General features: G+C 45.0%; 1 protein-coding gene across 1 annotated transcript in view; it reads right to left on the reverse strand.

The window, feature by feature from the left end:
- Positions 1–1,208, reverse strand: part of TES (testin LIM domain protein) — a gene marked incomplete in the record, with an annotated part of 95,542 nt that extends 94,334 nt beyond the window's left edge. The window contains 1 exon segment of the mRNA XM_073619847.1: positions 632–1,208. Within this exon segment, the coding sequence (XP_073475948.1) occupies positions 632–658 (27 nt within the window).
- Positions 1,209–15,981: the final 14,773 nt, after the last annotated feature.

Raw genomic sequence — 15,981 nt, forward strand, 5'->3', positions numbered from 1 at the left:
TTTCACAGCCGTTGTCAGTTATATCCTACACAGTATTTATACAGATTTCTTCTTTACAGGGCTAGATAGGTTAGTGTTAGATCGTGGATGTCTGTAGATGCAGGGATTTTAGTGTTAAGGTGGACTTTAAATTTCCTATAGAATTCAGAGGACACCCAAACTCATCTCTACTTTTTGCCTAGAGAATCCTCACACTTCCTGTTGCATTTCTGAGATAGGGAAATAAGAGAAATCTCCCCTACGGGACACAGGCTGCCAGAACATGGGGGGGGGGGGGGGGGGGGGGGGGGGGTCACTCTTGAATCCTAAAGAGATATGTAGACAAAAAAGGAAGAAGGGGGAACAATAGTTTTTATCCCCAAGTCTAAAAAAAAAAAATTGCTAAACTTTTGTGTTTAATAAATTATATTTTTACATTTCCAAAAAACACAAAACAGGTGTCCTGACACACTGATATCTCTGGTCTGTCACCAGTGACTAGAATATTATGATACAAGAGTTAGAATAGTCAATAATCCCTAAGACAGGAAATGCTCCCCCCAGTGCCTATGTCCCATCCATGTGAAGGGTGAAGCATGCATGCAGTATGAGGTCATAGTGACACAGAACACATAGCAGGACATCAGCTCACCTTTTTTACTTTATTGTCCAGATCCATGTTATGTGGGTTCCGGTCGCCCCGCCCGGGTGATGAGGACTCTATTGGCCAGACGCTCTATCCGCAGCTGTCAGCTCTAAAACACTTCTGCTTCTCTCAACTTAAACGTCCTGCGGCTCAACCGTGATAGCGAACAAAAGAAAGCTGTCAGCCAATCAGAGCCCGCACCTCGCTGATCTGTAGCCAATGGAGTGCGCGATGAAGGTCCCGCCCATGAGACTAGTCTGCAGTGTAAGGTGTGCTGAGTGTGCAGAGCTGCCCCGCCTGCATATAGGTGAAGGGGCTGAGTGAGGCAGAGTCTCCTTCCTCCTTCCTTGTCCATAGACTTGCACTGTGCACTACATAAAGCTGGGGTGGGTGTGCCCTGTTAGTCAGCTGTACACAATGCTCTGTCTTTTCATAGGCAGAGAGATGGGGAATAGCTCATTCCTGAGTGGGGGAAAACACTGCTACAGGCTGGAGGAGGACTACAATTCCCAGCAGACTCTTTACCACAGGCTGAGCAATGCAGTGTATGTGTCACCACCCAAGATACCACTTATCTGTGTCAACACCCCGCCTGTAGGAAATGGTGACTTTGTTTCCTGTTCTGCAGAACTGTTTACATGATAGGAGGAGCAGGTCACTGAAAGAGGAATGAGATTATAAGAGATGTGTGCTTATCTGGAATATATCAGATGTATACATGTGTAACCACTTCAGCCCCCGGAAGGATTTACCCCCTTGATGACCAGGCCATTTTTTTGCAATATGGCACTGCATCGCTTGCTTTAACTGACAATTGCGCGGTCGTGTGATGCTGTACCCAAATAAAATTGATGGCCTTTTTCCCCCACAAATAGAGCTTTCTTTTGGTGGTATTTGATCACCTCTGCGGATTTATTTATTGCTCTATAAACAAAAAAAGACCGACAATTTTGAAAAAAAAAAAACTATATTTTTACTTTCTGCTATAATACATATCCAAGAAAAATATAAAAAAAAAACACATTTATTTATCAGTTTAGGCCAATATGTATTCTGCTACATATTTTTAGTAAAACAAATTGCAATAAGCTTATATTGATTGGTTTGCAGAAAAGTTATAGCGTCTCCAAAATAGGGGATAGATTTACGGACTTTTAATTTTTTGATTGTTTTTACTGGTAATGGCGCGATCTGCGATTTTTAGCGGGACTGCTACATTGCGGCGGACAAATCTGACACTAAGTGCCCTTTCACACTGGGGCAGTGGAGGTGGTAGATTAAATCGCTGCTAGTTTTAGCGGCGCTTTGGTGCGCTATTCGGGCGGGAACGGGGCACTTTTAACCCCCTAGAAGGGGTTAAAAGCTCCCGTGTAGCGTCGCTGCCCATGCCCAATGGGCAGGGGCGGTGGAGGAGCGCACAGCTCGCAAACCACCCCATTGATGCTGCTTGCAGGACTTTTTATAACATCCTGCAAGCGCACTGCCCCAGTGTGAAAGCACTCTGACTTTCACACTGAGACTGCAGATGAGGCATTTTACAGGTGCTGTTTTTAACACTAAAGTGCCTGGAAAAAGCCCCAGTGTGAAAGGGGTCTAAGTGACACTTTTTGGGGACCAGTGACACTAATACAGTGATCAGTGCTATAAAAAATTCACTGATCACTGTATAAATTACACTGGCAGGGAAGGGGTTAACTACAGGGGCGATCAAGGGGTTAACTGTGTTCCCTCTGTGTGTTTCTAACTGTGTGGGGGAAGTGCTGACAGGAACAACACATAGATCGCTATTCCTGATCACTAGGAACAGCAGATCTCCATGTTGTCCCCTGTCAGAACGGGGATCTGCCTTATTTACATAGCAATACCTGTACCGCAATCGCAGGTGGCCGGTGGACATATGGTTCGCCAGGCTCCTCCTACGTGCAGCGGGCATGCGTGCATGCCCTCACTATTGCATAAAACGACCTACAGGTATGTCTTTTCACGCAACAGAGCCGTCCTGCCACAGTATATATGTGGTTAAAGCTGTTTTTATTTTTTCTACGAATGCACCCACACTGTGATTATTATTATTATACAGGATTTATATAGCCACAACAGTTTGCCCAGCGCTTTACAAAATTAAGGCAGACAGTACAGCTACAATACAATTTGGTACAAGAGGAATCAGAGGGCCCTTCTCATTAGAGCTTACAATCTAATACATGCGAGAACACCAGCAGTAGTACCTGCGATTAGATGAGAGTAGGCAGTCCCATTAGAAGCACTGGGAGGCTGCCGGATCTCGCAGTTAATTGCATCCACTTGCATATCATCTCTCAAGCAGCGATCACATACGGAGGATCAGCCTTGGGTGCAGGTAGATGGCATTCAGGGCCAATCACTCGTACGTGCTCGCTGCATGGGCATGTGAGTGGCCGATTAGCAGCAGGAACAAACCGCCTCCTATTGCTTTTAACAGGGCTGTCTCTCGCAGCTTATCATGGTAACCCCCAATTGGTGTTTTCACATGTAATGGAAGTGCGGGTGCATTCACAAAAATAATGTGCGCCCCCCACAAGAGTTGCTAATTTGTGTCCTAGGTTCTCTTCCCACTAGTGCAGAGACAGCCAGGCAAACAGCAGCATTTACTCCTGGCTCAGTAAACAATCTAGGGGCTGCATTTTTAAAGTTTATTGCAGAGTAACTTGGATAGGGCTTAAAGTGTTTGTAACCCTAAAAAAAAAAAAAAAATGTATCCTGTTCCGTTAAAGCATGTTATACAGCACAGTGCTTGTGCTCTGTCATTTGGCCCCCTGTATTACCTGAAATACCTGGCTGATCCTGTCTGGTTGTGCCCTCCCCTCTGTAAACTGACCACATATTATCATGGCTGCTGAGCCCTGACATCGTAGTCAGTTTACTTGCCTCTGTCATCAGCAGCACTCCTCTATCCCCCTTTCCCCCTCCTCCCTGCCTGTCAGCTCCGATCCCCGGCCCTCCCCTCCTGCTTCTAAAATAACTGTGTCTTCTTGCTACAATCTCGTCTGTTATAGTAAATGATGTGCCCCAGTGTATGTGTTTTGTAAAAAATAAGCCACTGTATATCTTATTTTATAGCAGTGCTCACGTGACTGCCTCTCTCCTCCTCTCCTCTCCTCCTCCTTGGTAACGTCAGTGGGGGATTCTCAGCCCTCAGATTCTCAGAGGAGAGAGAGGCGGGCGGTCACGTGAGTGCTGAGTGGCGCTATAAAATAAGGTATACAGCAGCTTGTTTTTTACAAAACATATACACTGAGGCACATCATTTACTATAACAGACGAGATTGTAGCAAGAAGACACAGTGGTTTAACAACCACTTTAAAGTGATACTAAAGGATCGTTTTTGATCGCCTGCGTCATTGGATTTGATTGACAGCAGTGGGAGCCAATGACTGCGCTGCTATCAATCTATCCAATCAAGAACCCATGGAGAGAGGGACGGCGGGGACGCACCGACGGAACTTCGGGGCTCAGGTAAGTAAAACAGGGGGGCTAGTGCGCCGGTGACTGCAAGGTGTTTTTTCACCTTAATGCATGGGATGCATTAAGGTGAAAAAACATAAGCCTTTACAACCCCTTTAAGGAAAGCTGTGGGATACTCTAGAACAGTGGTCTCTAAACTGCGGCCCAGAGGCCAGATGTGGCCCTTTGCTTGCCTTTATTCCAGATAGCAAGCAATTGAGCTGCACGTTTGAAAATTACTTGCTAAGCTATTGATGGACTTGCCAGTCCACATTGCATGACTCCAGATCAACTTTCATTGCAAACATTCTGTAAGTCTGCTGCAAGTTCTGGTTCAGTTGTGTTGTGCAATAGTCATCCCTCCACAGGGGTAACTGTGACTTGCAGAGCTCTTGCTGTAGACTCACCACTGCAACTTTACTCATGCTAGAGACTTACCACGCAAATTTGCTACAAATTGGAATGTGTCAGCTAGAACTTGTGTTTCAAGGGCTCTGCAAGTGTACAACTTGCCAGTGAAAATGTGCAGCAAGTTAACAAGATTTACAATTCAACACTGCCACAAATTTGTGGCAAGTTATCCTTGCTATCTGCGTATGCAGCCCTTGGGGCAGTATTCCTTCCACTGATATGAGGCAGTATTCCTCAGACTGACACCAACAGTGGGGCATAATTCCTGCCACTGACATAAATAATATTTCATCATTCCTCCCACTGATACCAGTGATAGAGCATTGTTTACTCCCATTAACACTGGGGCATTTTCTACTCACACTGGCCCCAGTCTGGCCTCCCCGAAAGTCTGAAGGACAGTAAACTGGCCCTTTGTTTAGAAAGTTTGGAGATCCCTGCTCTAGAACATTAACCACTTGCCTACCAGGCACTTTCACCCCCTTTTTGCTCAGAACAATTTTCAGCTTTTAGCACTGTCACACTTTGAATGACAATTGCATGGCCATGTAACACTGTACCCGTATGAAAGTTTTATCATTTTTTTGAGACAGATAGAGCTCTCTTTTGGTGGTATTAAATCACCATGGGGGTTTTCATTTTTTGCTTAACAAAGAAAAATTCCAAAGATTTTGAAAAAAATAAAAAAAGTTTTTCTTAGTGTAGCGCCGGTAGATTTATGATCTACCATCTGATAGGTAAATTTAGTGAATTGCTCGTTAGAGGAAGTTAGATTTGCCTCTGTTCCAGCTTGGCTGACGTTGCGTGTGATTCCACACTGAGCTGGTGGGTGTAGTTGTTACCCTTAGCTGGTGTTGGAAAGGCAACGTGTCAAAGCGTATGGGTGCTCCTCTGTCCCGGAGACAACTCGGTGGAGGTGGTCCTCCGATTTGCATTCTGGGAGAGGGTATTTATGGGACAGACGCCATGTTTAGGGGTTCGTTTTACAGCTACCTGCTGGCCCTCCTGGCCGACAGGTATGCGTTAGAATACCACCTTGTGGTCCTCCGTTCCGGAGGCCTGCATCGCTGGGGCGCGTGGGTGGGCCCAGAAGTCTGTCTGGGGCCTACCACAGCAGCTGATGACTGGTCCTGAGCTGTCTATCCAGAGTGAAGAAGCTGGACAACCGAGGAGATCCCAGGGGAGGACCCGTCATGGAAGGATCACGCAGAGTGCTGGTCTGGAGAGGGGCCTGGTGATTCGGTTGGAGGACATATACTGAAGTAGTCTTACTGCATAATACTGCCGGGTTGGCTTTGAGGTCCAAGTACTGTGTCTGACATTCACCGCAAACCAATACATCCTGTGGCAGAGGATCGTACGGGTTTATTCCAAGCAAGTCTGTGGCAGAGACTTTTGTTCGTGCTACGTACTGGCTGCTAGGCAAGTGAGAGAGGCCTATCCAGGTGAGCAAATATCGTGTCCCACAAGGGTATCGCATTCAATTACAGTATTCAACTTTAAAGGACGTTCTAAAGAATCCTAAAGAAAGGTATTTGAGCTTCCCTACAGTTTCCCTCCTGCCTCTCTCCTGCTATTTCCTTCGTTACTTGGTTCAATAAAGCATTGAAAACGTACTTGAGTGTTGGTGCTTGTATCGTCCAGAGGTGAACTCAACAGAACCCTAGACCCGGTGTCGGTGAAACAAAGGTATCGAGAGTGAAGGTAACAAGCCCGCTTAAACCAGCAGCTCCACCGAGAGTTATAGCTACATTAGTTTCTGTTATAAAATGTTGTAAATAAGTAGTTTTTCTCCTTCACTGATGTACGTGCACTGATGGGCTGCACTGATGAGGCAACACTGATGAGGAGGCACTGATGAGGCTGCACTGATATGCGGCACTGATGGGCACCGATAGGTGTCAATGATGGGCACTGTTAGGCAGCACTGATGGGCACTGTTAGGCAGCACTGATGGGCACTGATTGGCAGCACTGATGGGCATTGACTGGCAGCACTGATAGGCACTGTTGGAGCTGCACTGATCATCAGGAGGACACTGATGATCAGTGCCCTGATTATCAGTGCAGATGTCCCCTGTGTAGATCACTTACTAGCTCTTCTCTCCTCAGGTCAGCATGAGGAGAGGACTGCCGATAACTGTCAAATCCTGTTTACACTGTGATCAGCTGTGGTTGGACACAGCTGATCACATGGTAAAGAGCCGCTGTGGTTGGCTCTTTACTCCGATCTGTGATCAGCTGTGTCCAAAGAACACAGTGGTCACAGATATCTGCCGAGAAGCGCAATCAGGGGAGGACATCAATAGACGCCCTCTCAGAAATATGCGATCACGCTGTAGCTGTCATTCGGCTGTAGCGTAGTCGGGAAGAGGTTAAACAAGAATGTGAGGACACTCTTCCCTTTCTAGCTATCTCCTAATAGTCCCTTAAGCAGTAGGACATAAAGTGGGCAGCACTGGCACACCATAAGCAATGTTCCACGCCTGGGAAGCCTTAACATTAGTGCAACCAGGGTTAACAGCAGCCACAGTCACTAGGATCCTTCACTCAGGTCTGTACTCAGTGTCCTTGGGACTTGGATGTTTCCGAGACCCAGGCAGACATTCTACTCAGTGAATCTTCCAGACCAAATCTCTAGTGAAACCCCTCTCTTAGCTTCAAAGGAATTTGCAGCAGGATAGGTCCTCGAGCTATGCACAGCTGAACTGAATAGTAGGGCAGCCAGCCTTCTGGCTGGGAACTTTTCCTCCTGGGGAAAAACCCTGCTCTCTGAAGTTCCAAACTATTTATGCACTCTCCCAGCCACCATCTGGACGCCTTCACCCAGGGATTGGCTGGCGCTGCATAAATATTCAGACTGCTCATTTGACTTTCCCACTCACTACATTCTGCAAGCCTCTAGAAGACAGGGAGAAGCAATTAAACTAACGGCCTTCAGAGCCCAGAGCAGCCCAAAGCAATCACATGCTGCGCTGCTGATTACGGGAGAGCCTCAGAACTAAATTTACCTAACATAACTAGCAGTGTATCTGGGAGGGTGCTACAAGTTTGAATCCACCCTAAATAAGCACCAAGGACTGTGCTTACATGAGTGACAAGTGTCCTGTGTGCTGGTGGCTGCTCTGCACTCATCCAAAGTGCTGACTATGCCCACCCTTTCCCCCTCCCTGCTCCATTCATGAAAGCTGTACAGTACTTCCCAAAATGAAAAGCACCCTATGAATGAAAGAGGTAGACTTTTCATTCATGCGCATGTCCTCAGTTCACAGAGTGCTTTTTGATTGTAGGAACTGATAGTAGGGCTTCTATGAATAGAGACAGAGACAGAGAGGGTGGGCATAGTAGGCACTTTTGAGTTCCTGTGACAGGTGGACAACCTGATCACAGCTGTGAGGGTATTCGGGGGGCATTGGAATGAAGATTTAAAGGAACAGAGCAGCACACAGAACACACCTCATTCATGAAAGTACCATGCCTGGTGCTGATTTAAAGAAAAATCACTAAATTGTAGTTTTAAAGTAGTAATAAACCCTAGCATTTTTAGTATAGCACCTTAAGCACAATAAAATAAACATTCCCTAGTAAACTGTTTGTTAAAATTCTCACCCCAGCACTTGCAGTTTACAACTTTCAATGCTTCTATCTCCTGTTCTCTAAGTGCTGCTTCCCTAAACTTTAGGTCTTCAAAAGAAAGTGCTAATAGGGAGACACAATGCTAGTCATAGCTTGCAAGGGTGGCACCACAGGAATCTGTGATGTATTCAACCACTTCTGGATCGCCCCACATAGATATACTGCAGCAGGGGGCCTTCAGCGCAAAATCACGTACCTGAATATGATCTTCTTTTCCAGATCTGGGGCACGAATGCGTGCCGCCAGTGACCAGTTACCGCTGTGATTGAACACAGCGGGAGCTAATCAGCGGGTCAGGCGGACCTGATGTTCTCCGGCATCGTTCCCGGGTGAGGCAGAACGGCAGTCTGCCTATGTAAACAATGCAGATCACCGTTCTGGCACAGGGGAAGATGGAGATCTTGTGTTTCTGCTAATCAGGAACACAGATCACTGTCATGCCCCAGTCAAAGCATCCCCCACACAGTTAGCAAGCACTCCCAGGGAACACATTTAACCCTTTGATGTTAACCCCTTCCCTGCCAGTGTCATTAGTACAGGGACAGTGCATGTCTTTTAGCACTGATCACTGTATTAGTGTCACTGGCCCCCAAAAAAGTGTCAAAAGTGTCACTTAGTGTCCGATTTATCTGCCGCAATGTCGCAGTCCCCCTATAAGTCGCTGATCGCCACCATTACTAGTAAAAAAATAAATAAATTCTAATTCCATAAAAATATTGCATAGTTTGTAGACATTATAACTTTTGTGCAAACCAATCAATATACACTTATTGGGATTTTTTTTACCAAAAATATGTAGCAGAATACATATTGGCCTAAATTTATGAAATTAAATTTATTACATTTTTTATTGGATATGTTTTATAGCAGAAAGTAAAAAATATTGTTTTTTTCAAAATTGTTTTGTTTATAGTGCAAAAGCTAAAAACCACTGGGCTTTAATACTGGGCACTTATACACCTTCCTGCCCAGACCAATTTTCAGCTTTCTGCGCTGTCGCACTTTGAATGACAATTGCGCAGTCATGTAACACTGTACCCAAACTAAATTTTTATCATTTTGTTCCCACAAATAGAGCTTTCTTTTGGTGATATTTGATCACCTCTGCAATTTTTATTTTTTGCTAAACAAATAAAAAAAGAATGAAAATTTTGAAAAAAAAAATGTTTTTTTTGTTTCAGTTACAAAACTTTGTAAATAAGTACGCTTTCTCCTTCACTGATGGGCACTGATGGGGCTGCACTGACGGGCACTGATAAGGTGGCACTGATGGGCACCGATGAGGTGGCACCAATGAGGTGGCACTGATGAGGTGGCATTGATGGACACTGATGATGGGCACTAATATGCGGCACTGATGGGCACTGATAGGTGGCACTGATAGGCTGCATGGATGGGCATTGATAGGCAGCACGGATGGGCACGGATAGGCGGCACGGATGGGCACTGATAGGCAGCATGGATGGGCACTGATAGGCAGCACGGATGGGCACTGATAGATGGCATGGATGGGCACCGATATGTGGCACTGATGTACTGTTATGTATGGTACTGATGGATGCCAATCAGTGCTAAACAATAATGCCTGCCAATCAGTGATGCCCAATTGTGGTCACTGATTGGCATCCATTGGGGGCACTGATTGGCATCTCTGCTGGTTTAGGGTGGCATACCTGGTGGTGACATCCCTGGTGGTCCTAGTGGCGTCCCTGGTGGTCCAGTGTGGGCATCCTCGGGGGGGCTGCGCTGATAATCAGCACAGACACCCCCTGTCAGAGGAGTAGCCGATCGGCTCTCCTCTACTTGTGTCTGACAGACGCGAGTGAGGAAAAGCTGATCACCGGCTCTTCCTGTTTACATCCTGATCAGCTGTGATTGGACACGGCTGATCACGTAGTAAAGAGTGTTAGTCAGAAACTTTTTAACAACGATCGCCGCGATGCGCCCCCCCTGGGGGCGTGCAGCGGCTTAATATCCTGAAGACGTCATATGACCTCTGGTCAGGATATTGAAACCACTTTGCCGTCGTCGTTTTGCTATATGGCAGACGGCAAGTGGTTAAAGGTTTCAGTCATGTCTCCTCTTTCTCTTCTTTTCTCCAGACTGTACATATTAACCAATTGCTGACCACTCTATAGCCGAAGAACTGCTACAGCGCGGTCATCAAGGTCTAGATCCTCCCAGAACCACGTCCCCCCACACGCCCACTGCGGTGCACTCTGTGAACGGGGTAAGGGGCCAATCAAAGGGCTTCTATACCACATGATCAGCTGTGTCCAATACAACTATATAGATCAGACCAAAATGAGGGACAAATGAGGGGGCAGAGGGACAGAGAGACTTTGGGAGTTATTTACTAAAGCTGAAGAGTGCAAAATCTGGTGCACCTCTGCATAGTAACCAATCAGCTTCCATGTTTTATTGCCAAAGCTTAATTGAACAAGCTAGAGTTAGAAGCTGATTGGCTATCTTGCACAGTTGCACCAGATTCTGAGTGCGCCAGCTTTAGTAAATCACGCCATTTGTTCCAAATCAGAGACAGTTTTTGGAGCTATAGGTCAATGATGTCATGATCATCCTTGCCCTTGTGTATGTTCAGCTGGGTGGGGAATCTCCTATCTGTAATTAATTGGCCCAGCATTGAGGTCTTCCTTCCAAGTTTGGCCAATCATAGATTCAGACTAAACCTAAACTCACCCCTGCGGAGCAGGAAGATTTTATTCCCTGACATGTGTCTTATTTGTTTTAAAGCTACTCTCACTCTCAAAGGAAGACCCTCATTTTTATTGCTAAAATGTCTTCATGTTTTACAAGAAAGAAAAAATTGGTACAGCCAAGTGTTTGATTTTTCCAAGTTGGTTAACTGTAAGTTAATCGCCAACAGAAAAGATGTGTTTCACATTGTAGTGAATCTGACTATAGACATAAGCTAGGATCAGGCAATAGGGAAAGATATGTTTGCTGATTTTTCTCCTTAGTCACATACTGTATTCTGGTATGCTCTGAGTGTTGAAGAGCGTGTACATCGTATAACCTGTGTTATCACTGTTACTGTAGCTTCACTTTGTCAATGGAGAACAGTGCTTACCAGACCAACTATTTTCCAAAGAAAGCCAGTTCTTCTTTCCTTTGTGGAGATACCCATAAAAAGTTTGCTCATTTATGTTCTAGCGCACAGAAATCATGACAGTCCTGTGAGTCATTTCATAGTTGAAGTATTACAGAACAGGAGTCAGATATACAGTATGTTATTGGACTAAGACCTTGTCTTTGGTACTTGTTTTTAGAGCTCATTCAAATAACTGAGTCCTGTTAAAGTGGAATTAAACTCCACTTTTAAACTTGTACCTACAGGTAAGCCTATAATAAAGCTTACCTGTAGGTACTGTAAATATCTCCTAAACATACACTGTTTAGGAGATATTCACACACAGGGGCATAACTAGAAATAGCAGGGCCCCATAGCAAAATGTTGTATGGGGCCCCCCTGCAAATAGCGCCCCCCACAGCTGCCCTAGTGTCAATGCAGCGTGACCTGTGCCACATACAGCGTGACCTGTGCCCAATACAGCGTGACCTGTGCCCAATACAGCCTGGTCTGCCTGTGCCCCATACAGCCCCACCTATGCAGAGGAAGAGGCAAGCCACCCAGATCAGCAGAGAGCGGGATTGCCCGCTGTAACAGCTTTCATTTGAATTTCCCGTCTTCCCGGGGCTCATCGTCACATAGCCCCACCTCTTGGCCCGACGCCTTTGATGACACATGTCCCGCATTGGATCAGCGTTCTGTCTATCAAAGGCACCGGGCCAAAAGGAGCTATGTGACGTGAGCCCCGGGAACACTGGAAGTTCTAATGAAAGCTCTTACATCGGGCAATTCAGCTTTCTGCTGATACGGACAGCTCGCCTCTTCCTTTCCTCTCTCTTCCCCTGGCTGGGAGACTGTGCCGGCGGTGCTCTTATCCTCACTGGGCCCCACTCGGCTGCGGGCCCCATAGCGCCCGAATGGATCGCTATGGTGGTAGTTACGCCCCTGTTCACACAACATGAAGCTGAAGACGTAACCAGCGCATGTGCTCTGAAGGGACGCCATACTGTGCCAGACCTTCAGAGCTCTGTGCCGGAACCAAAGCCACTCATACAGCCAGAGCCCAGAAACCCAGAAGGAAGTGCATACTAGTACATTATGACTTAAACCTGCAGGGGGGCCATTACCTTTTATATTTTTGCTGGTTTACTACCGTTTTAAATAGAAGGGATGCCCTGGATAGCTGTTCAAATTCCATGGTCCTTTTTCTCAGGGCATTTAACCACTTCCAGACCGCCGCACGCCGATATACGTCCTAATTTTGACCAGGAATATCATTGTTATGGCAGCAGCTAGCTGCCATAACCCCGGTATCTTCTTCTTTGGCCGGCGGTCTGGTTTCCGATAATAGTGGTCTTTGCGGCGGATTCGCTGCACGATCACTTTTATCGGCGGCGGGAGAGGGGCCCCCCTCCCGTCGTGTTGCAGTGCCCCCCACCGCTTACCGGAGCCGGCGGTAGCGGCGGAGGCGATCTGATCCTTTCATGTCACTGGCATCGAGACGTGTGAGGGGAAGATGCCCCCCACCCGTCTCCATACCATTGCAGGGCGGAAGCGACGTCAAAACGTCACTTCCGCCCATAGCTCTTAAAGGGCCTTTTTTTTTTCAAATGCGTGAGTAGCACCCACATATGAAAACAGTGTTCAAACCACACATATGAGGTATTGCTGCGATCGGTAGAGCGAGAGCAATAATCCTAGCCCTAGATCTCCTCTGTAACTCAAAACATGCAACCTGTAGAATTTTTTAACCATTGCCTATAGAGATTTTTAAGGGTAAAAGTTTGTCGCCATTCCACAAGCGGGCGCAATTTTGAAGCATGACATGTTGGGTATCAACTTACTCGGCCTGACATTATCTTTCACAATATAAAAAAATTGAGCTAACTTTACTGTTGTCTTATTTTTTATTCAAAAAAGTGTATTTTTTCCAAAAAAAGTGCGCTTGTAAGACCGCTATGCAAATACGGTGTGACAGAAAGTATTGCAACGACCGCCATTTTATTCTCTAGGGTGTTAGAAAAAAAATTTATAATGTTTGGGGGTTTTAAGTAATTTTCTAGCAAAAAAAACTGTTTTTAACTTGTAAACAACAAATCTCAAAAAGAGACTCGGTCCTTAAATGGTTAGTCTAATGCCGTGTACACACGAGCGGACTTTCCGGCATACTTGGTCTGGCGGACCAGAGTCCACCAAACAATCCGATCGCGTGTAGGCTCCGGCAGACTTTTTTTTCCCAAAAGTCCACTGTACCTAGATTTGAAACATGTTTCAAATCTTATTCCGCCGGACTCCGTTCCTGACGGAAAGTCAGTTCGTCTGTATGCTGGTCCGACGAACAGGGTATTGCATCTCGCGCTCGCTGCAATAGAAAAAACAAATTTTCCTATTGCGGCGAGCACGGGGCATTCCAAGCCCTTAGGTCTGGTATGGATTTTAAGGGGAACCCCCTACGTCGAAAAAAAGGCGTGGGGTCCCCCCTAAAATCCATACCAGACCCCGATCCGAGCATGCAGCCCGGTATGGATTTTAGGGGGGACCCCACACCGTTTTTTCGGCGTAGGGGGTTCCCTTTATAATCCATATCTTCCCTAAATAGTCCCATAGGAACACTTAAAAACATTTGAAAAAACAATAGACAGGTTGATCTAAACATGAAATGACTGTCACTATCTGTGACCTACCTTATAGCAGTATGCACAGTGCTCTACTGTCAATAGTGAACATATATTACTGTAAACAGGCATGGATTTTTTTTTTTTTTAGGGACATGCTTTGGTGTTGACAGGCCTTCACATTATCCAATGCTTTCAAAGTATGTCATGACACTCAATAGTGTAAAAAATAGCAGTAGCAATAGTGTATCTTTAGAATAGAATAGAAAAGAATAGAGAAGCTGTATAGGGGAGAAGTCAGGTGAAGATATATGGGTATACAGTGGGTATAGAAAAGGATCGTCCCCCTTTAAAATAATCACGTTTTGTTGCTTTGCAGCCTGACATGAAGACAGACACAATTTATGTTTTATCCAGCTATACTTACTAGTGCAACTTATAACAACCAAGTGAAAGATATAACACCAACATGTCAGAAAAAAAAATAAAATAAAAAAGAGAATCGCTGAGTTGGAAAAAGGATCACCCCCTTATGTCAGTATTTTGTTGAGCCACCTTTTGCTTTAATTACAGTCTTTAGTCTGTTGGGATACGTCTCTACTAACTTTGCACATCTAGACTTTCCAATATGTGCCCACTCTTCTTTGCAGAACTGCTCAAGTTCAGTTAAATTTGATGGTGACTGCTTGTGGACTGCCAGATAATTCAATTTTAGTCTCATCAGAGCACCTTAAACGCACCTTGAAGATTCTGAAGCCACATGGAAATAGGTGTTATAGTCAGGTGAGACTAAAATGTAATTATTTGGTCTTATCACCAAATGATATCTCTGGCGGAAATCCAATACAGCTCTCCATCCAAATAACACTATTCCTACAGTAATACATGGAGGTAGTAATATCCTGTTATGGGGTGTTTCTCTGCAGCAGAGATGGGAGCACTTGTCAGGATAGAAGTAAAATGGATGAGGCAAAATACCATCAAATTCTTGAAGAAAATCTGCTGCCCTCTGGCAGAAAGTTGTCAATGGGAAGGTGGTTTACCTTCCAACAGGACAATAACTCAAAGCACACAGCAAAAATGACCACATGGTGGTTGAAGGAGAAGGAGGTGAGTGTCCTTGCATGTACTAGTCAGAGCCCAGACTTAAACCCCATTGAAAATCTGTGGATTGACTTGAAGACTGCAGTCCACAAACGGTCACCATCAAATTTAACTGAACTTGAGCAGTTCTGAAAAGAAGAGTGGGCAAATATTGCAAAGTCTAGATGTGCAAAGTTATTAGAGACATATCCCAACAAACTAAAGGCTGTGATTAAAGTAAAATGTGGTCCAGCAAAATACTGACATAAGGAGGCGATCCTTTTCCCAAATTAGTGATTCTATTTTTTTATTTTTTTCGGACATTTTGGTGTCTTTGACTTGGTTGTTATACGTTGCACTAGTAAATACAGCTGGATAAAACAAAAACTGTGTCTGTGTTTCAGGCTGTAAACCAACAAAATGTGGTTATTTTAAAGGGGGTGATTCTTTTCTATTCCCAAGGTAAATGCATTTTAGTGCACACAAACACAATATAATACCTATGTGTTGTTAAAATATAACATATGATGTTGCGCCAAGTAAATAGATACCAAACATGTCAAGATTTAACATTTTGCATGCCTGTGAAATGGCGACAAACTACGGTAACGAAAAATATCAATAGGCGATGTTTTAAATGGTTTTACAGGTTACGAAGTTAGAGTTAAACATGAGCTCTGGTGCAAGAACCATTACTCTCCCTCTGGCGTTCGTGATGATACCTCACGTGTTTTGCAGTTATCGTTTACTTATGCACATGGGCCCTACGGGCGTGTTTATATTTACACGTGAGGAGGAGGGATACTTTAAATTTTAAAAAATGTTTTACATTTATTTTATGTCATTTTTTTTTTTTTTACATTTTTTCATTCAACTTTATTGACATCATATTCTTTTTGATAGCTTGGGCAGTGACATGAACCCTTTATGGAGAGATCTATTAGACCCCTGATCCCTCCTCTGCCCTCCACAACAGCCGATCAAACTGATGAACTGATAGGTTAATTTGTTTTGCCCCAACATTTGTAAGCATGTAAAAA

This window comes from Aquarana catesbeiana, linkage group LG03 (assembly GCF_042186555.1).
Source record: "Aquarana catesbeiana isolate 2022-GZ linkage group LG03, ASM4218655v1, whole genome shotgun sequence".
In the NCBI taxonomy this organism is placed as follows: Eukaryota; Metazoa; Chordata; class Amphibia; order Anura; family Ranidae; genus Aquarana; species Aquarana catesbeiana.